This window comes from Budorcas taxicolor, chromosome 10 (genome assembly GCF_023091745.1).
Source record: "Budorcas taxicolor isolate Tak-1 chromosome 10, Takin1.1, whole genome shotgun sequence".
Classification (NCBI taxonomy): Eukaryota; Metazoa; Chordata; class Mammalia; order Artiodactyla; family Bovidae; genus Budorcas; species Budorcas taxicolor.
Genome location: NC_068919.1, coordinates 35,298,489 through 35,320,807, shown reverse-complemented (window position 1 = coordinate 35,320,807; position 22,319 = coordinate 35,298,489). Strand labels below are relative to the sequence as shown.

The window sequence follows — 22,319 nt, the reverse complement described above, 5'->3', positions numbered from 1 at the left end:
TCTTTCCCCCATCTGCACCCAACCGGAACTCTAGAGTCATCAGGCCTGGTTTTACTCCGGACAGGAAAAACAGATGGCCCCCGCACAGGAAAAGTGGAGTACCCGGTCTGGAAAAGCGGGGAGTCGAGCGGAAGTCACCCTGAGGCGCCGGCAGGGGAGGCAAGTGAGCGCCTGCTTGGAGTTGGCGTGTCGGGAGCTTTTGAGAGTGACACGGCCCTAGCAGGTGAAGGGTAAGGGGGCTGTGGCACGGTCACGATCGCTCCCCGACTAAACACTGGGACTCTGGGGTTACTAGAATAATTCTGGGGTTACTAGAGTAACTCTGGCCACTTACTAGTTGTATGACCTCGGGTGATTTAATTTTGGAACCTCCATTTGTTTGTCTCTGCATTTGGAATAATTATAGTACCTTTCTCATTGTTGTTGTGAAAATATCAATGCACTCAGAACGGTTTCTGGCGTATCGTAAGCTTTGGGTACACAAACTTCGCTAATACTGCTCTCTTTTAGCCGCTTAGGTTACACTGTCAGGAAAACTCAGCAACTTCATCTGGAGATCATCCAGTTAATGATTTTGACTTTATGTTTATCGGTAATAGAATGAAACAAAACACTTCAATTAAAGTTATATTATTAGAGAAGTAGTAACACGATTGATAGGTTGAAAAATAGTGAATAATATTACTTATAGTCCCGTTGTCCTACACACTATTCTAAGTCTTTTTCTTCTTCTTTGCCCCCAAATCTTTTTTGTCCATGTTAGTGTATATGCATTTTTTGTATATACTCCTCATTTGCCACTCACTAGTGTAACATAAGCACAGTATTCATGAGAATTCGTGTTTATGATTGTACAGATTCCATTTTAAAGGCTTATCATTTATTTCCCAAATTTCTGTATATGTAGAGGTTAAAAATCATTTAAAGAAGTCAGGGAAATTTAGATATTACCTGTGATTCCAGGACGTGAGATCAACTGTGGTTATTTCTCCTGGTTCCCTTCTACTTCTTGTCCATGTGAAAACGTACCGTTTACAAGATGTTCATTTATTTTAGCAGACGTTTGAGCATCAGTTATGTTCAAGCCATAGTCCAAGATTAAAGCCAGGCTACTGAGGTAGACAGATAAAAGCAAGATTCTAATAGTATGTAAGGGCTGTGAGATGTATGCACAGGTTCTCATGAGAATACGGAGGGAGAGCAGTGCCAGTGCCCTCCATTCAGAAGCCACCAGGAACATCTTTATAGCTGAACAAGTTGGGCTTACTATAGTGGAAGAGAATACATAAAGCCATGGGGCATCTCATTTAAAGGGTGTTAGAAGGGACTTATTGTTGGACTTCGGTTTCTGTTATATGATTTGGGGGAAAGTAGTCGAGAGATGGAAGTAATTCTATGATTAGGAAAGAAGCTTATGTATCTAGAATGAGGCTAATGCTATGACTGGTCAGGTATGGCAGTCACTTGTATTAGCCAGGATAGTAGAATGTTTGGTCACTTTTGTCATTTTTGAGTGATGTGTTTTTGTGTATCAGACATGATTGTAGTTAAGAGCTGAGGGTATCGCCCATGAAAGTGAAAACTGAGACCAAGGAATTGGGTGCATTTTGAAGGGCCTTGTGTACCATTTTAGGAGTTTTAATTTCTGGACAGAATTGCTGAATAAGGGGAGGGCCATCATATTTAGAAAAATCCCCTTTGTTGCCAGTCAAAGGTTGGATTGGCAGAGAAGGAGGAGGTCAGAGTCAGAGATGAGTTAGGACTTTACTAAATCCTAAAAGGTGTTCTCTGCACCAGCAATCACCTGGGGACTTGTTAGAAATACAGAATATCAGGCCCTATCCTGTGCCCACTAAATCAGGATCTGCACTTTAACAAAATTCCCATAAAATTCAAGGCACTTTAAAGTTTGAGAAGCCTCTCCCCGCTTTTAAAAAAAATTTTTTTAATCTATTTTTTGGCTGTGGTGGGTCTTCGTTGCCGTGTGTGGACTTTCTCTAGTTGTGGCGAGCCAGGGCTACTCTTTGTTGTGGTGTGTAGGCTTCTCATGTGGTGGCTTCTCTTGTTGCAGAGTATGAGCTCTAGGCAAGAGGGCTTCAGTGGTTGCAGCACGTGGGCTCAGTAGTTGTGGCGTAGGGGCTTAGCTGCCTTGCTGCATGTAGGATCTTCCCGGACCAGGTATCGAACTGGTGTGCAAGGTGAATTCTTAACCACTGGAACACCAGGGAAGCCCAAGAAGCCCTTTGTTAGGGGAATTTCAATAGTTCTGGGAAGAATCACTAAAACCCTGAACCAAGACACTAGTGGTAGTGTTGGTGGATAAATGTGGAAATATTATCTGTTTGACAAATATTATAGGCCTGCCGCATGTCTGGCACCATCCTGGGAGTTGAAAGTACCGCGGTGAAGATGGTCTCTCCTTTTAAGACACTTTCAGTCTGGCAGGGAGACTGACAAGGGAACTGGCAATAAATGGTAGCGGGAGAAAGCTTAAGCCTAGTATGCAGTGAGACCACATCAAAAGGTCTTGGTGGAGTTGAGTAATTAAGAGTTCTTTGAGGAGGTGACGGATGTCTGAGCTGAGTCTCAAAGGATAAATTAGCCAGCAGAAATCAGTAGAGGGCATTTCTGGCCTAGGAGCAGCAATCTGCTAAGACATGATGCCTAGACAGGGAGTGCTGGGTGGCAGTTTGTGGAACACAGGTGTTCTCTGTGATTAGAACAGAGTAGGGTGTGATTAGAGGGAATATCGGAAAGATAAGCAGAGGCTAGATCTGGAGGAGTCTCACAGACCCTGTGGAGAAAGTTGAGTCTTATTCTGAAGACCATGAGAGCCCCTGAAGAATTTTAGTCTGAGAAGATAAAGAATCAGTTTTGTGTTTTAGGCCCTCTGTAGATGCTGAGAGTAGTGGGGTAGATTGGAGGTGGGGGTGCACGTCTGGAATGCAGTGACTTAGGAGAGATGAGGTCATGAGCCACCTGATGTAGGGAGTGAGGGAGGAGGGGCAGTCTAGAAAGGTGACCAGCCCTGTTTTGTAGATAGAGGGGTCTGGGTGCCATTTTGATGTAGACTCTTAAGCAACTGAGGCAGGTGAGCTGAGTTGTTGGATTTGGGGCATTTTTGAAGCTTTTAAAGTTCTCAGCATTCCATCTTGTTTCTCAGTACTGTATTCTTACTAGTGGGTGATTTTTTGTTTTTGTTTCTTCTCTCTCCTCTCTGGTGAGAGAAAGATGATGAAATTAGCATTGCATATTTTATTTCATTTTCAGGGTAGCTGGAATAAGTAGGAGAGGGGATTGGTAGCCTTCCTATTTTGCCTTCCTGGTTCTTGGAGCACTGCCTGCCAGGAATCATTAAATGTTTTTTGCAAGAGCAAAGTTGTTACTTCAGTATAGACATAGAAGTTATATAACTAATGTTTTACATATAGAGAGCCAGCAGTGTCAAATGGGAACATTTAAGGCCAGCCAGGGTTCTAGTGCTTGCTTCCATACCGATTAGCGTTGTAATCTTGGGCAGGTTACTTCACCTGTTGGTGTCTGTTTCCTTCTGAAAGGAAATATCTACCTGACTGTCTTATAGGAGGCTTATGTGGATTAAATGAGATAATATTTGTCAGGGTGGTTTGAAAATATTAAGAATGGCATTTAAATGTAATGGTATTATTGCTACTATGGTTTAGGTCCTATCTTTGAGGACCTCAAGTAGTGACTGATAGTCAAAACTAGTAGCTTATTAGACATGAAGAATCTTGGGGATCTTGTCAGACTTAACTGGATCAGAGAACCCTATTATAGCCATCAATCCATCTGATCAACAGAAGAATCCCTCAAGGTAGGTAGGGGAGGTGTTATCACAGCCTTTCCCCCAAGGAAATGAAGGCCAGCTTCAAGGAAAAGAAGATCAACTTCTTTGAGAGTTTTTGCTTTGAGGGTCAACAGTTCTAGCTGTGCAGTCTTCTGACTCCACATGCAGACTGTAATCCTAGCGCTAAAATGTCAGTTCGCCTCAATCTTGGAGTGAATTAGTTGAGTATTTTATTTTAGGAACCAATTATTTCTTTTAAAATGTAGCATAAAAATTTTCTTTAAAGTTGACACTACCTTTTGAAGCACACTCTTGAATTATTTGGGGGCTGATCATTAACTCCATGAAGGAGGTTGTGTTTCTGTTCATCCTGGCCTGTTTTCACAAAGCAGTGGGATACATTATATACAGTGTAAACCTTTTTCTGCTCATAGTAAATATTTATAGAATTAGAAAATAACTTAATGAATTTCACAGTACATGATCTGTGTTGAATATGAAATTATGATGTATTCATTGGTACACTAGTAACTCTTCACTGTCTCTTTTATTATAGGTGGAATTGGGCTATTTGCTGAAACTTCTTTCTCTGGTAGCCCTGGGAAAAATTTACATTTTTATTTTTTTTTTATCATGGCTTTGGTTCATAAATTGTTGAATGGCACTTATATTCTCAGAAAATGCCCGAAGCCAAGAGTTGCCTCTTGTCCATTTTGGGGGACTCGCTTTGCAGACTATTGTTCCAGTAGTTTTCAGAAACCGGTGGCTGCTCCTGGCAAGGCCTCTGCTCAGAGGAAGACTAAAGGGAGTTTGGAAGAACGTCACCAGAGAGAAGTTGCTTTGGAAATAACTTCTCCTGAGGACAAGCCTGAAATTAGTTTTGATAAAGCAATTAAAGAAGAAATGAAGGACCATTTTAGGCGTTTGAAGGATGATATTGTGAAATATTGGATAGGGCCTGAAGGCCGCCCTCTGCATGAGGTCTTGATGGAACAAGCCAAGGTCGTCTGGCAATTCCGTAGCAAAGAAGATTTGGATAAGTGGACAGTAACTTCTGATAAAGCTATTGGTGGCAGAAGTGAAGTGTTCCTGAAAATGGGCAAGAATAACCAAAGTGCGCTGCTGTATGGAACTCTGAGCTCTGAGGCGCCCCAGGATGGGGAAAGTGGCCGAAGTGGGTACTGTGCTATGGTATCCAAGATTCCAAGGGTACGTGAAATTCAGGAGCTGCAGTTTTCTGGTGAACTGAGGTGGACTTCATTGTAGCACGAGCTGTAGCAGACAGGTTTTATTTCTGTAAATGACAACACCTGGTGTCTCATCTTGTGTATGGGGGTAAATAACCACTGGGCACAAGTGTAAAGTTTCATAAGCACGAGGGGAAAGCGGTTCCTGAAGAGAGGCTACATGTTTCTGGACATCTATTGGCCAGGATGAGGCATACTTATGTTTGAGGAGCCCTGAGGAGGGTAGACATTTAAACGGTAATCTAGGGAGGTTTACATCTCCTCTGACATAGCCCACAGACCCTCTGATGGCTTGGTGTTCCTTAGAGTGGGAAGTAGGGCCAGCCTGTGGATTTTTTTTCAAGTAAACTATTTCTGTGACAGTTTCTTAGTCTTTCCTTATTTTTCTTGAGGATTTGAGGTCAGCTATTTTGTAGAATGATCCTCAATTTGGGATTTTCTGATTTTTTACCCCCTGGTTAGACTGAGGTTCTAGGTTTTAGGAAAAATAAGTTGCTCAGTTGTGTCCGACTCTTTGCGACCCCATGGACTGTAGCCTACCAGGCTTCTTCGTCCATGGAATTCTCCAGGCAAGAATACTGGAGTGGGTTACCATTTCCTTCTCCAGGGGATCTTCCTGACCCAGGGATTGAACCCAGGTCTCCCTCATTGAAGGAAGAGGCTAACCTCTGAGCCACCAGGGAAGCTGAGAACATAGAGTTGAAGTACACTTCCCCTCATATCAGGGGTAAATCCTAGCAACCTGACTCATCACTGATGTGTTAATGTTGGTCACCTGGTCAGGGTAGTGTTTGCTAGGTTATTCCATTGTTAAGTACTTACCCCCCCCAGGTTACTCCATTGTTAAGTACTTACCCCACCCCCCACCTCTTTTCATATTCTGTTCTTTGGAAACAAGTCACTAAGTGTACCCTACATTCAAGGCGTGGGGTAGGGTATGGGATTAAGTTATACATCCTGGAAGGGGTAGCATTTTCATAAATTATTTGAGATTTCAGATCTTCACAAAGGAAGGTTTTTTTTCTTCTCCCACATTTATTTATTTATTCAGTCATTTAGAATGGACTTACACTTTGGGTTATGATCCAATACCATGTTATTTATTTTGTTGTTCAAATTGTTCCAGCTTTGGCCACTGGGAGCTCTTTCAGATTATACCTGTCCCTTTGACTTGCCATCATCCTGTTTTTTTGAGCACTTTTTGGCACTGTAAGATGCCATAGCTCATTTCGTATTTTTCTCTGTTCCAGCCCTGCTGCTACTGCTAAGTCGCTTCAGTCGTGTCTGACTCTGTGCGACCCCATAGACAGCAGCCCACCAGGCTCTGCCATCCCTGGGATTCTCCAGGCAAAAACACTGGAGTGGGTTGCCATTTCCTTCTCCAATGCTTGAAAGTGAAAGTGAAAGTTCCAACCCTAGAATTAGCCATTTCTCAAAGAAGCCCTCATTTTTTTTAAAGATGGTATTAGAAACCAAGATCTGTTTTGACACTATATTTAGGACCTTTCGATGGACACAGCTAGGAAATATATATTTGCATATCAGCTTGTGGAAACACGTCTGTAACTATATATACTAAGCTAAGTATGAGTTCATACTGATGCTTTGACTCTAATCCAGTACCACATGATTTACTCTAGCCTCCTCCCTCTTGTGTGTTGATAACTTCTGTCTGTAATAGTGTGAAACCTGTCTCCCACCATTTACCATACATTTACTTATTAATTCAACCCTACTTGGAAAGCCATTTCAAAATTTACAACCCATAACCCTGTGAGAATCATCTTTACCAACTAGCATACAATGCTTATGTATAGTATTTGTCGTTAGCCTTCTGGTTTCCAGTCAGAACACCATTTTCCAAAGCTGCTTAGGTCAGCTCCTTTGTCTCACCACCAGCCTGTTGCTTTTTGCAAATTTGCTGATCAGCGGTTGTTTCAGGGCTGCTCTGGACAGGCTCCTGTGCCTGGTAGTGGCCACAACCATTGGTTGTTTGCTTGGTTATGGTAGAAAAGCAAATGGTGGGAATAGTATTAGACCCTCTCTCAAGATAATCATGAAAAAGACAGGAAAGTGTTCTTTCAGCAGTAACAAAGTTGCATAGCAGATTTTATTTCAGGCCTTGAAAATCCGCAGAATGGATTTGGTCAGTCCACAGTAGAAAATAATTCTGTGATAACCTGTGGAATAATGAAAATAGTTGATGACATTGGTAAGTGTACCCTGCCAGTTCTTGTGCTAATTATATACATTATCTCTTTTATTCCCGACATCAATCTTGTAAGGTATAACCATCTCACTTTTACAGATGAGGAAACAGGCTTGGGGAGATTCTGTAGTTTGTCCGAAATTGTTTGGCTAGTAAGTAAGAGTTCATATCTGAGCATTGGTATTATTGAAATCAGATGAGCTCTGAAGTAACAAATACCTTTGGAAACTAATACTACATTCTGCTTTCAAAGAGACCATTTAGGTAGTTTTTAAGAACATAGATTTTGGAGTTAAACAGCACTGGACCTACCAGTTATGAGTTGAATGCTCAGTTGATTCATCTATAAAATGGAAAACAATGATAGCTCCTCTATTTCATAGGGCTATTGTGAAGATTAAATTATGCATGCCAAGTGGTTAATGTATATTTTCAATGGATGGTAGCTGTTAAAATAATATTGGTTTTAAAAATTGAGGTCTAGAATTCCCTGACAGTCCAGTGATTAGGACTCTGTGCTTCTACTGCAGGGGCACAGGTTCCGATCCCTAGTCAGTGAACTAAGGTCCCTCATGCTATGTGGCCAACAACAAAAACACAACTTGAGGTGTTTCATAGTTTTCTGATTTAAGGGAAGGCAGTTTCAGTAAAATGGCCCACTCAAGCCATTGCTCTCTAGACCCAGGGAAAGAAAATACATGCAGTAATTCATTTCTGTTCAGTGACACACGTGTCTATCCCATGTAAACATTGTCCTGTGCAAATCATGCCTTGAACATTAACTTAGAAACATTTAACTAGGTCAGTATTTTGTGCTAAAATAAGAGTTATCAGATTTATCTGCCTTCATAAAGTGGTAGAAAGCAGAAAAAGGCAGGAAAATGGCTTGTTGATCCTTTTGATGCTGTAAAAGGTGATGGTGACTCACATTTTGCTAATAGTGGAAAATGAGGTGAAATTAACATTCTTTTCTGTACCTTAGGGCCCTTTTGAAATGAAGAGATCTTACGATTGGTCCCAGTTCAACACTCTGTATCTCCGTGTCCGTGGAGATGGTCGACCTTGGATGGTGAATATCAGGGAGGACACAGATATAATCCAGAGGAAGGATCAGATGTACAGTTACTTCATGTTCACCCGTGGGGGGCCCTACTGGCAGGAGGTCAAGGTAACAACAGCACAAGTCTTTTCCTATATGAAAAAGAGGTCTTTTGGTCATGGTTACATTGTAGTTTTCTTATTAATTCCTCTTGGACTATGGGAAGGGAAAGAAGGAAGAGGACCTAAAGGCAAGATTTATATAATTGATCTTTTTCTTTCATTAATATAAATGCTCGCTTCAGTTCAGTTCAGTCGCTCAGTCGTGTCCGACTCTTTGCAACCCCATGAATCGCAGCACGCCAGGCCTCCCTGTCCATTACCATCTCCCGGAGTTCACTCAGACTCAACGTCCATCGAGTCAGTGATGCCATCCAGCCATCTCATCCTCTGTCGTCCCCTTCTCCTCCTGCCCCCAGTCCCTCCCAGCATCAGAGTCTTTTCCAACGAGTCAGCTCTTCGCGTGAGGTGGCCAAAGTACGGGAGTTTCAGCTTTACCATCATTCCTTCCAAAGAATTCCTTCCCAGGGCTGATCTCCTTCAGAATGGACTGGTTGGATCTCCTTGCAGTCCAAGGGACTCTCAAGAGTCTTCTCCAACACCACAGTTCAAAAGCATCAATTCTTCGGCGCTCAGCCTTCTTCACAGTCCAACTCTCATATCCATACATGACCACAGGAAAAACCATAGCCTTGACTAGATGGACCTTAGTCTGCAAAGTAATGTCTCTGCTTTTGAATATGCCATCTAGGTTGGTCACAACTTTTCTTCCAAGGAGTAAGCGTCTTTTAATTTCATGGCTGCAATCACCATCTGCAGTGATTTTGGAGCCCAAAAAAATAAAGTCTGACACTGTTTCCACTGTTTCCCCATCTATTTCCCATGAAGTGATGGGACCGGATGCCATGATATTTGTTTTCTGAATGTTGAACTTTAAGCCAGCTTTTTCACTCTCCTCTTTCACCTTCATCAAGAGGCTTTTTAGTTCCTCTTCACTTTCTGCCATAAGGGTGGTGTCATCTGCATATCTGAGGTTATTGAGATTTCTCCAGGCAATCTTGATTCCAGCTTGTGTTTCTTCCAGCCCAACGTTTCTCATGCTGTACCCTGCACAGAAGTTAAATAAGCAGGGTGACACTATACAGCCTTGACGTACTCCTTTTCCTATTTGGAACCAGTCTGTTGTTCCATATCCAGTTTTAACTGTTGCTTCCTGACCTGCATACAGGTTTCTCAAGAGGCAGGTGAGGTGGTCTGGTATTCCCATCTCTTTCAGAATTTTCCACAGTTTATTGTGATCCACACAGTCAAAGGCTTTGGCATAGTCAATAAAGCAGAAATAGATGTTTTTCTGGAACTCTTGCTTTTTCCATGACCCAGCGGATGTTGGCAATTTGATCTCTGGTTCCTCTGCCTTTTCTAAAACCAGCTTGAACATCAGGAAGTTCACAGTTCACGTATTGCTGAAGCCTGGCTTGGAGAATTTTGAGCGTTACTTTACTAGCATGTGAGATAAGTGCAATTGTGCGGTAGTTTGAGCATTCTTTTGCATTGCCTTTCTTTGAAATTGGAATGAAAACTGACCTTTTCCAGTCCTGTGGCCACTGCCGAGTTTTCCAAATTTGCTGGCATACTGAGTGCAGCACTTTCATAGCATCATCTTTCAGGATTTGAAATAGCTTACTAATCAGTAAATACTTTTTAAAAAATATTATTTATTTTTGGTTGCGCTGAGTCTTCATTGCTGTGTGGGCTTTCCCTAGCTGCAGTGAGCAAGGACTGCTTTTCATTGTAGTGCGTGGGCTTCTCACTGCGGTGGCTTCTCTTGTGGAACATATGCCTTAGAGTGTGTAGGTTCAGTGCTTATAGCTCTCGGGCTTAGTAGTTGTGACCCATGGGCTTAGTTGTTCCACAGCATATTGGATCTTCCCAGACCAGGGATCAAACCCGTGTCTCCTGCGTTGGTAGATGATTCCTATGTACCATGCCACCAGGGAAGTCCTCCAGTAAATACTTTTGATAAGGGTATGGCCAGGTCCATGCAGAGTCATAAGCATATCTCTGCTCTGTGCACAAGTATTGTAGGTGATTCTTTTTAAGTTCCTGCCATATCATTTCTTCCAGGCAACTGTACCTAGCTAGTGTCCCTAGTTGAGTAGAAAGGCTCCCTTAAGAGGAATAAATACTTCATACTTTACGTTATCAACGTTTTTATTCTATTTATTTCTTCGTACTATAAAGCGGTCATATTTTGTAGGGAGAAGAAACTTTTAGAAGGTAAAAAATGTTAACCCGAAGGAAAATAAATGGAGATTCAGGGAATGAGGGCAAAACTAAGTGTGCATTCCTTTCTTCTGTCTATTGAAGGTTTTTAATCTATAAATTCAAAACAAAGTCTCCATTTTGCTCATACTTAAACCTAAGAGTCATCCTGGATTCCTTTCACCCCAACCCACATCCAGTGTTAACGACTTCTTTCACATCTCCTTCCGAAATACATGTCTATTTCTAGCTATCTCTTCCACTCTCACCCTAGTTCAGGCCTTGGGATTACTGCAAGAGCTTCTTTTGTCCTCTTAGCTCCTGAAGTCCACTGTGCACACACAGCCAGAGTGATCTTTCTAAAGCATAGTTCAGATTACATCACTCACATGCTTAAAACCCTCCAGCGATCTCTCCTTATTAGAAAACAGTCCAAACTCTTTGCCATGACCCTGGGGCCTATAGTAGCAGACCCGGTCTTCATCTTCAGTCTCTCCTCCTCCTCCTGCCCTCTTCCATATGGCCCCTTTTGTGTGTGTCAAACTCAGATTTACTTCTGTCAGAGCCTTTGTGTTTCATGCTGTATCCTGTGGGCATGCTCTTCATGTGCTTTCTCTTATCAATCACTTCTCAGCCCAAAAGTCACCTCAGAGAGGCCTTTCCTGATCCCTCTAGCTAGAGTTGCATCCTCTCACACAATAATAATATCCTGTTTGTTTTTTCTCCCACTCCAGTACTCTTGCCTGGAAAATCCCGTGGACGGAGGAGCCTGGTATGCTGCAGTCCATGGGGTCGCTGAGAGTTGGACACAACTCAGTGACTTCACTTTGACTTTTCACTTTCATGCATTGGAGAAGGAAATGGCAGCCCACTCCAGTGTTCTTGCGTGGAGAATCCCAGGGACAGCGGAGCCTGGTGGGCTGCCATCTATGGGGTCGCACAGAGTCAGACACGACTGAAGCGACTTAGTAGCTGCAGCAGCAGCAGAGCTAACCATTAAGTACAATTATTTGTTCATTCAGTTGTCTGTTTATTGTCACTGTCTACTCTGCTCCTCTGGAACATAAATTCTGTAAATTTTGAGAGCAGGGACTTTGTATTGTTCATAGCTGTTTCCCTTGTACCTAGAGCAGTGCAGTGCTTAGCATATAATAGGCATTACATACATATCTGAGCTTCCCATATGGCTCAGTGGTAAAGAATACACCTGCCAGTGCAGGAGACGCAGGAGACGGGTTTGATCCTTGGGTTGTGAGGATCCCCTGGAGGAGGAAATGGCAATCCACTCCAGTATTCCTGCCTGGGAAAACCCATGGACAGAGGAGCCTGGTGGGCTACAGTCCATGGGATCACAAAGAGTCAGAGGCTGACTGAGCAAGTGAGTACACACACACACAGATATGTATCTATACACTAATATAGACATATAACCCAAAATTACTATATATGTAACACTTGTATGCAAGTAATGGATAAATAAAACAAGTATTTCATTATAGAAATTCTAGAAAATGCAGAAAAGGAAAATAATTTTGTGTTCCCATTACATTACCCAGAAATAAAATACTGTTTTTATTTTAGTATGTACCTTCAGACTTTTCTATTTACATTTTTTTAGGAAAATAATATTGTGCCAGTGCTATTTTATAACATATATTTTTCACTGAACTGAATTTTATGAACAATTTTCTGTTGAAATATATTTCTATATCAGTTTTAATATCTACACAAATATAAATAGACACTATTTAATCCATCCTCTATTGTTGTACATTTAGATTGTGTTCAGAGCTTTTCACTGTTACGTCAAACTCTGAGGTAACATCCTGAGTTATTTTCTTAAGGTGTTTTCCTGGAAATAATATACCTAGAAAAAAATGATACATACATTTTTAAGAGCTTTGATGCACATTGCCAAATTATCCTCTAGTAACATTACCATTTAATCATTAGCAATTAGTTATTACTTTCTTTCCTGAAGTTACATGTTCTGGTCTTTGGCTGGAAATAATAGTTGTTTGCAACACCTTTCTTTAAATTATTAAGGGAAGTATTGGGGAAGAGATTTTTAAAAATTAAATGTTATAAATTGCTGTTTACTTCTTCATAAATAATTCTCCCTTAGTAAATAGAAGTGAGATGTGCAAGTATTTACGCTGATTATAGAAAGAAAACAGAGCAAAGTGATGGAAAAATTATGCATGCTAGTGTCATTTGTAGAGAGAAAACAATTGTTTATCTTTTTTTTTTTTTAAGCAAATCATACAGACTTAATGCTCCTTCTTAGCTTCATTTTTTTCCAGGCTAAAAGATTCCCTTAGTGTGGACAGTGATCTTATCAAATTATGTGACAAAAAGACAAAAGGCTGGGGGCGGGGTAGGTGACACATGCTCCTTGAATACATTTGGAATAATGAGGCAGTTTAAGTGCCAAACCAGGACGCAAAATGAGAAACTGGGGTGTCCCTTCCAGGTTTGCTTAACAGAAATGAAGGGAGCAGGTGAAATGAGGATGTGACTGCACTTGAATTTGCTTTCTGAATAACATGATCTTAGGCAATGGTGGTTTATTAAATGAACTTTGAATTGAGTTTGTTTGCTTCCCTCATAGCTCAGTTGGTAAAGAATCCGCCTGCAATGCAGGAGACCCTGGTTCGATCCCTGGGTCGGGAAGATCTGCTGGAGAAGGTATAGACTACCCACTCCAGTATTCTTGGGCTTCCCTTGTGGCTCAGCTGGTAAAGAAACCACCTGCAAGGTGGGAGACCTGAGTTCAATCCCTGGGTTGGGAAGATCCCCTGGAGACGGGGAAAGCTATCCACTCCAGCATTCTGGCCTGGAGAATTCCATGGACTGTATAGTCCATGGGGTCACAAAAAGCTGGACACGACTAAGCAACCTTCACTTTCACTTTATGTCAACAAGTGTTTTGGGTAATAAATAATCTGACATTTTGTTTTTTAATTCACTTTTTTTTGGTTCAAAAATCAAAATAATATAGATATATGTACAAATAATTCTCACTCCCATTCAGTTCCCTTCTACCCTCCCCCCCACCCTCTATAGGTAACTATGTTTATTAGTTTCTTGCATAGGTTTACAGTTCTTTTTAATAAGCAAATATATATGCACATATACTTCATTTTTATTTTATTTTTTTACTAAAAATAGTAGTATGCTTTATGCACCTTCTGTACAGGTTTATATTTTTAAAATTTAGATCCTGGAAAGATTCCATATCACTACATGTAATTATTCTTCGTTTTTTGTTATTTTGTTTGGTATTTTCTGTATGTGGGTATCCAATAGTTGATTGAAATAGTCCTTTATTGATAGACACTTGGGTTGTTCCCAGTTGCTACAGTAAATTTATTAGTTTTTTTGGAGGCATTTCAAAAATTTCTTTTTAGGGAAACTCTCTGGCAGTGCAGTGGTTAGGACTTGGCTTTCACTACCAGGGCTCGGGTTCAGTCCCTGGTCAGAGAGCTAAGATCCCACAAGCTGCACTGCATGGCCAAAAAAATTTTGTTTTTTATAACACAAATGATGTTTACCCTGTAGATTTTGTCTGTATCTTCCTTTTTACTAATAATATATTGTGGACGTCTTCCCACAGCATCAGGTATAGATCTGTTAATACTGCATTTTTGAAATTAGCCATATAATGTTTAGTTATATGATCGCACCATAATTTATTCAACTATTCCTCTATTTTTCCTTTTTTCGTCATTGTTATTAGAAAAAGCTGCATCTTTATGTGTTTGTTGGAGTTTATCTGTAATATAAATTTCTAAAAGTGAAATTGGCAGGTCAGGTTATAGCTTTTCAAATTTTCTTAGGTATTGCTGTTAGTTTCCTATTGCTGTGTTAAAAATACCACAGACTTCGCAGCTTCAAACAACATATTTGTTAGCTCACTTTCTGTAAGCCACAGATTAGACAGCCTATGGCCAGGTTCAGTGTTCAGGGCCTTTTAAGGCTGATATCACAAGGTGTCAGCTGGGCTGTATTCTTCTTGGAGGCTCTGGGGAAGAATCCACTTCCAAGCTTATGCTGATTATTGGCCTGATTGAGTTCCTGTGGTTGTAATATCTTTGTTTCTTTACTGGTTGTCAGCCGGAAGCCACTCTCATGTCCTGTAAGCAGCCCACACTCCTTGCCATTGAGCTCCTCCGTCTTCAAAGCCAGCAGTGGAGAATCTCCCTCACTTCCCCCTTTGAATCCCGCTGATGCTTCTAACCTCCTTCACCAGGCATTTTTATGAGCTCAAGTGATTGCACACCTACAGAGGACCATCTTCCCTCTGTTAAGGTCAGCTGATTTGGGACCCGACTTCTGTGGAGTCCCTTCACAGCAGCACTAAGATTAGTGTCTGAATACCTGGCAGAAGGTGTGTGTGCACTGAAAGCTGGAAATCTCTGGGGTCATCTTAGAATCCTGCGTGCCACAACCGTCAGCTGTTCTCTAAGAGTTGGGCTAATTTGCAGTCCGCCTAACAGTATACAGATGTGCCTATTTCTCCCATCTCCATTTTTCTGTTGGGTTGTTTGATCTTTTTCTTAGTTATCTGTAAAAGTTTTGTGTTTAGGATACTTTTTTTTTTTGCCACCATAAAGTTGTACTCTTTTATTTTTTCCTTTGGGACTTCTGGCTTGCAAAGGTTTACAATTGTTTTCTTGTAATACTTAGATTATTTCATTAAATTTTTTTTCCATCTGTTATCCAAACAACTAAGCCATTTGTTGTAACTTCACATGTTAGATAATTTTAGAATTAAATTTAAAGCATTATTATTTTATCATTGGAGTTCTATGCAGATGCCTCAGTTGCTTACATTTCAGCTTTGAAGTCAATGGTTTTTTCTTTCAGATTCCTTTCTCCAAATTTTTCTTCTCTAATCAAGGACGAATCCGGGATGCCCAGTACCAGCTTCTGCTCGACAAGGTGACATTTTCCTGTATTTTCACTCAGAACTGTATTGTGTGTGTGCTTAGTTGTGTCTGACTCTTTGGGACCCCGTGGTCTGTAGCCCACCAGGCTCCTCTGTCCATGGGATTTCACAGGCAAGAATGCTGGAGAGGGTTGCCATTACCTTCTCCAGGGGGTCTTCCCAATGCAGCGTTAACACCTGAGTCTCTTGTGTCGCCTGCATTGGCAGGTGAATTCCTTACCACTAGCGCCACCTGGGAAGACCATATATATTCAGTTCAGCTCAGTTGCTCAGTCGTGTCTGACTCTGCGACCCCATGAACTGCAGCACTCCAGGCTTCCCTATCCATCACCAATTCCTGGAGCTTGCTCAAACTCATGTCCGTTGAGTCGGTGATGCCATCCAACCATCTCATCCTCTGTTGTCCCCTTCTCCTCCTGCCTTCAATCTTTCTCAGCATCAGGGAAATACTGTTTTATTATCTTTAGTGAAATAGAACTGTGAGGATTATTTCAGTTCATTTTTGAAGGCTGGCAAATGAAAGATGAGATAAGGAAGCCTTCCTCAGTGATCAATGCAAAGAAATAGAGGAAAACAATAGAATGGGAAAGACTAGCGATCTCTTCAAGAAAATTAGAGATACCAAGGGAACATTTCATGCAAAGATGGGCTCTATAAAGGACAAATGGTATGGACCTAACAGAAGCAGAAGATATTAAGAAGAGGTGGCAAGAATACACAGAAGAACTGTACAAAAAAGATCTTCATGACCCAGATAATCATGATGTTGTGATCATTCATCTAGAGCCAGACATCCTGGAATGTGAAGTCAAGTGGGCCTTAGAAAGTATCACTAGGAACAAAGCTAGTGGAGGTGATGGAATTCCAGTTGAGCTATTTCAAATCCTGAAAGATGACGCTATGAAAGTGCTGCACTCAGTATGCCAGCAAATTTGGAAAACTCAGCAGTGGCCACAGGACTGGAAAAGGTCAGTCTTCATTCCAATCCCAAAGAAAGGCAATGCAAAAGAATGCTCAAAGTACCGCACAATTGCACTCATCTCACACACCAGTGAAGTAATGCTCAAAATTCTCCAAGCTAGGCTTCAGCAATACGTGAACTGTGAACTTGCTGATGTTCAAGCTGGTTTTAGAAAAGGCAGAGGAACCAGAGATCAGATTGCCAACATCCGCTGGATCATGGAAAAAGCAAGAGAGTTCCAGAAAAACATCTATTTCTGCTTTATTGACTATGCCAAAGCCTTTGACTGTGTGGATCACAATAAACTGTGGAAAATTCTGAAAGAGATGGGAATACCAGACCACCTCACCTGCCTCTTGAGAAACCTGTATGCAGGTCAGGAAGCAACAGTTAGAACTGGACATGGAACAACAGACTGGTTCCAAATAGGAAAAGGAGTACGTCAAGGCTGTATAGTGTCACCCTGCTTATTTAACTTCTGTGCAGGGTACAGCATGAGAAACGTTGGGCTGGAAGAAGCAAAAGCTGGAATCAAGATTGCCTGGAGAAATCTCAATAACCTCAGATATGCAGATGACACCACCCTTATGGCAGAAAGTGAAGAGGAACTAAAAAGCCTCTTGATGAAAGTGAAAGAGGAGAGTGAAAAAGTTGGCTTAAAGTTCAAGATTCAGAAAACGAAGATCATGGCATCCGATCCCATCACTTCATGGGAAATAGATGGGGAAACAGTGGAAACAGTGTCAGACTTTATTTTTTTGGGCTCCAAAATCACTGCAGATGGTGATTGCAGCCATGAAATTAAAAGACACTTACTCCTTGGAAGAAAAGTTATGACCAACCTAGATAGCATATTCAAAAGCAGAGACATTCCTTTGCCGACTAAGGTCTGTCTAGTCAAGGCTGTGGTTTTCCCATTAGTCATGTATGGATGTGAGAGTTGGACTGTGAAGAAGGCTGAGCGCTGAAGAATTGATGATTTTGAACTGTGGTGTTGGAGAAGACTCTTGAGAGTCCCTTGGACTGCAAGGAGATTCAACCAGTCCATTCTGGAGATCGGCCCTGGGATTTCGTTGGAGGGAATGATGGTAAAGCTGAAACTCCAGTACTTTGGCCACCTCATGCAAAGAGTTGACTCATTGGAAAAGACTCTGATGCTGGGAGGGACTGGGGGCAGGAGAAGGGGACGACCCAGGATGAGATGGCTGGATGGCATCACTGACTCGATGGACGTGAATCTGAGTGAACTCTGGGAGTTGATGATGGACAGGGAGGCCTGGCGTGCTGCGATTCATGGGGTCGCAGAGTTGGACACGAGTGAGCGACTGAACTGAACTGAAATGAAAGATGAAAATTCCTACTTAAGTATACTCCTGTTATACCTAGACAGATGCTGACTCAGAACTGTCCTGTGAACCATACCCTGCTTGGAGGAATTTCAGTGTGATCATGCCTACATTTTACTTTAGCTTTAAAACACAGTTCAGGGGAGCTTCAAGGAACCTCCATTAGACATCCACTTTTACTTATTAGTCTTAAGTGGCACTGTTTTAAAGAGAGAAGTAGAATGTGGAAAGAAAAGCAGTCATGTACTTCGTATAACTTGCTACAGCACTTGAGTACTATGGTATACATGTTAAGGGCTGATAGTATATACCTGAAGCTATAGTAATTACAGAATTTTAAAACTCCAGGGAAAACAACAGCATACAAGATTTTGATCAATTTCTCTATTTTAAATTTAGATCTCATCTATTGGATTCACCCTGGCTGATAAAGTGGATGGTCCATTTTTCTTGGAAATAGATTTTATTGGAGTATTTACAGATCCGGCCCACACAGAAGAATTTGCCTATGAAAATTCTCCAGAGCTTAATCCAAGACTTTTTAAATAGTGATCATGTCGTATTTCTGTATTGCTGAGGGTAGTAGAATCCACAGTGACACAAAAATAAAGTATTTTTTAAAATGGTGTCCAATCAGTGGCTGTATGCCTTCCCTAAGACTTAGGTAAATGCTGCTGAGAGGAACCAACCAGTTAAGTGATACCTTAACTTAAAGAATGTAAGTAATGATGCAGAGTTACTATGTAAACACTGTTTTGGGTTAGAGTGATTCCTGTTAGGAATAGTTCCTATACTAATAGGTGGTTCCCAAAACAGGGAGGCTCTGAAAATGACTGTTGATGGCCTTCTACCATTCTATTCCCTATACGTTTCTTCTGTTTTCTCATCTAGCTATCAGGAGAGGAGACTGCTGTAGAAAACATTAAGATAAAGATGCTATAGAAGTCACTGGGAAAAAAATACCTGTTTTATTTTGCCTGGGCTTCTGTAACAAATCACCGTAGACTAGGTGGCTTAAACAAAACACACGTGTATTTCTCCCAGTTCTGGAGGCGGGGAAGTCCAGTATCAAGGTGCCTGCCTGCCTGGTGTCTGGTGAGTGCTTCCTGGCTGTAGACAGCTGCCTTCTTACTGTATCCCTACATGAAGAGAACAGGTTCTGGTCTCTTCATATAATAGCATTAATCCTGTCATGAGGGCTCCACCCGTATGACCTGATTACCTCCCAAAGGCCTCCAAGTGCACCTCTAAGTACCAAGTCACATTGGGGATTAGGATTTTCGACATATGAATTGGGAGGGAGTGGTGGCCACAAACATGCAGTCCCTAACATCTACATTGCTCGTGCTCCAAAGATGCATGATCCTTGGCCGCTTCCCCAGTCATTTTAAGTATTAGAGATTGCATGTGCCAGAAACAAGACCCTGATTAAGTGTAAACTGATCAGTTCCTGTCCTGTTAGAGGAGATGGGAGACTATGTGATATGGCCAGAGTATCCTACGAGAGCCAAGTTTAAGATAAGAATACACAAAGCTGACAGCTTTTCCATCATTTTGGCCTAAAACATTTTCATGTAATTATTTGTCTTTATCAGCTTTATTGAGGCATAATTTACATAACAAAGTTCATCTGTTTTAAGTGTATAAACTCAATGATTTTTTGGGGGGGCATACTACGCAGCTTGTAGGATCATAGTTCCCCAATCAGGGGTTGAAGCTGGGGCCACAGCAGTGAAAGCACGATGTCTTCACCATTGGACCTCCAGAATTGTGGTCTTTATGCAGCTAATTTTAGGAAATTTCTGTCAGCTTCCCTGGTGGCTCAGATGGTAAAGAATCTGCCTGCAACATAGGAGACGTGGGTTCGATCCCTGGGTCAGGAAGATCCCTTGGAGATGGAAATGGCAACCTGCTCCAGTATCTTTGCCTGGGAAATCCCATGGACAGAGGAGCATGGCAGGCTATACTCCATGGGGTCTCAAGAATCAGACACGACTTAGTGACTAAAACACCTAAACTCTTCATTCCCATCTCAGCCCCATAATCACTGATCTACTTTCTGTGTAAGTTTGTGTCTGGCTTCTTTTCACTTCGCATAACATCTTTGATGTTCATCCACGTTGCGTTATCAGTATTTCATTTTTTAGTGCTTTAATCCATCCATTGATAGACAGTTGGATTTCTCTCTACTTTTTGGCTACTGTGAATAAAAGTGCTATAAATATTTGCACGTTTTGGTGTTGACATATGTTTTCATTTCTTAGAATTTCTGGGTCATCTGATAGATGTATATTTAAATTTTTAAAGAAACTACAAAGCTGTTTTCCAAAATTGTTATCATTTTCCCTTTATGGTAACAGGGTAGCTGACAAACATTTCTTGATTGATCTGGTCTCTGCCTCTTGATAGCAAAATCTGAGTTTATTGAGCACCCAGGAGTATGCCATATTCTGTGCCATGTTCTCTGGGCTCATATGTGTATAAAAATAAGTTTAATAGAATCTGACAGGTGCTGTGAAAATACAGAAGAAAGACATAATCATTTCTTCTAGGAGCAGGAGGTCAAGAAAGGATGCACAAAGAGTACAAGTCAACTCTTATTAGTCTTGGCTGGTCAAGTAAATTTTGGAAACCAATTACAAAGAATGACTCTTATCACCGTGAGAAAAAATTTTATTCATGAAAATCTCAAGCCGTACAAAATGCAGACACTCCACTCAGGTGCAACAATCATGAATATGATACTAAGCAACTCTAGTCTTTTGCATAAATCAAGTAAGATATCAGTTTGACAGAGCACAATAATCCTTAAAGCTGCAATCCCCAACTTTCAATATGGTCCTGTGTATTTCTAAATAAGCCAGGCTAGAATGAGCTATAGTTTTGTTTTTAAGAATACAGAGATATGTAATTGACAATTACATGAAGTACACAAAAGCTTAAATGAAACATTTCACATAGGTAAAATACTGATGTCTTACAACCCAAATGGCCTACAGTTTCAGTAAGATTACTAGATTCTCTAGAGGATGAAGAGGTGGCCTTTCACAGCTTACCCTATCCATAACTTGTTCAATTTCTACTAAAGCATGTGTTATAATTGGCTACCATCAGGAAAATGCTTTTGCCTAGAAGAGGACTGAAGTTCTGTTACTAGAGCCAGCAGAGGGCACTTGACTTTAAAAATCTAGGTCAAGAATCTATGATGGGTCTTTTGTAGAAAACTGAGCTAGTTGTGTAGGGGCTTAGGTAAAAAGTATTTCAGAAGAGTTTGTGAGTTTTAAAGGTAATGTCTTTTCAGGGAAATAGCATGTGAAGAAGCCACAGGCCCTACATATATGTATATGAACAAAGTTAAGAGCAGAAAAAGGTCTTTTGACTAAGAGGACAGTATAAAAATATTTACAAAAGGTTCGGAGGAAAAAAATATTTACAGGATGTTAAATTATGAACGTTCAGCTATAATGAGGCCCCTTCGAACTCCCAGGACCTTTTCTTTCTTCTCCTTTCGCTCCTGCTCATGTTTCTTTCGTTGCTCCTCCCTACAAAAGGACAGGTTATATGTTAGGCTCTGGTGAAGCTCCAAATAGACCACTTTAAAGCACCTGTGGTTAGCATAATGTCCAAACTTAAAATGACATCCAGTGTAAAATTCACTTTTACAGGACACTGTGCTCGTGACCAGTGGTCTGTGCAATGGAAACCATACCTGTAAGTCACTTATGTTAAAAGGCTAGAAAAATTTTTTTTCCTTATGTTAAAGCAGCATTCTAAAACCAAGCATGAAATTAGAACCAGAAGACAGCTTGGAGAGTGAATCCAACCCCTGTAGATTTTTTTAGTTTGTTTTAAGTGAGAAAGCTCTATCTGGGGAAGTCAGAATTCAAGCTCAAAATCACATTGTCTAACGAAAGTACTAAAATTGGAACCAGGATCTACTGACAAGCCACCTGTGATTTTTGAGGGAAGGAATTAAGAGGAGAAAAAAAGGCCCAGAATCATGTTTATGATTTTAATAGCAAATAATAAGGTCTTGGTGGTAGCTGTCCAGTCAAATGATAGGTAAATCTGTGTCAGGAGGGTATCTCATAGGGAATCGACCAAACCAGGACCAGCTGCAGCCCAGGACAGACTCTGGCATTAACTTGGTTTTCATGCAGAAAGAAGCCTCTAAGGATCACACTGGGGTTTCCCCTTGTGCAGGGCCTTGAAGCCTAGTAGGCCTGGTTTCCCTGGGTGTGAGAATTTACATCTATCTGCATACTTAGGTGCCCTGGGCACATGAGTGATATCTGGAGGGACATCCAGGTGCATTGTTTGGGCAGACAGGTCACGTAAGAGCAGTGCTCTGAATCTGGGTCTTCTGCAGAGCTTCAGAAACAATGCCGATGTGTGGGCGCCTTCTCACACCTGCTGAGTTAGAGCCCGCTGTGACAC

General features: G+C 41.3%; 2 protein-coding genes across 3 annotated transcripts in view; one reads left to right on the top strand and one right to left on the bottom strand.

Moving 5' to 3' along the window:
• The first annotated feature begins 155 nt into the window (after positions 1-155).
• On the top strand, positions 156-20,076 carry NDUFAF1 (NADH:ubiquinone oxidoreductase complex assembly factor 1). 2 transcript variants are annotated; one of them, XM_052646669.1, is made up of 5 exons: positions 156-223; positions 4,365-5,017; positions 8,247-8,432; positions 15,494-15,568; positions 18,282-20,076. In XM_052646669.1, the coding sequence occupies exons 2-5, from the start codon at positions 4,442-4,444 to the stop codon at positions 18,429-18,431; spliced, it is 987 nt and encodes a 328-aa protein (XP_052502629.1). In that variant the 5' UTR covers positions 156-223; positions 4,365-4,441; the 3' UTR covers positions 18,432-20,076. The 2 variants fall into 2 exon arrangements, with proteins under 2 accessions (XP_052502629.1, XP_052502630.1); XM_052646670.1 differs by having other exon boundaries at positions 164-230.
• Positions 20,077-21,327: 1,251 nt separating this feature from the next.
• NUSAP1 (nucleolar and spindle associated protein 1) overlaps positions 21,328-22,319 on the bottom strand; it is a 28,677-nt gene continuing 27,685 nt past the window's right edge. The window contains exon 11 of the mRNA XM_052647062.1: positions 21,328-21,424. Within this exon, the coding sequence (XP_052503022.1) occupies positions 21,328-21,424 (97 nt within the window). The remainder of the gene's footprint in view (positions 21,425-22,319) is intronic.

Excerpts from the sequence above, each read along its gene's own strand:
- NDUFAF1 (XM_052646669.1), top strand. The coding sequence starts at position 4,442 with ATGGCTTTGGTTCATAAATTGTTGAATGGCACTTATATTCTCAGAAAA. Across the intron at positions 5,018-8,246 it reads TGGTATCCAAGATTCCAAGG|GGCCCTTTTGAAATGAAGAG; the intron begins GTACGTGAAATT and ends TCTGTACCTTAG. Across the intron at positions 15,569-18,281 it reads ACCAGCTTCTGCTCGACAAG|ATCTCATCTATTGGATTCAC; the intron begins GTGACATTTTCC and ends TTTTAAATTTAG.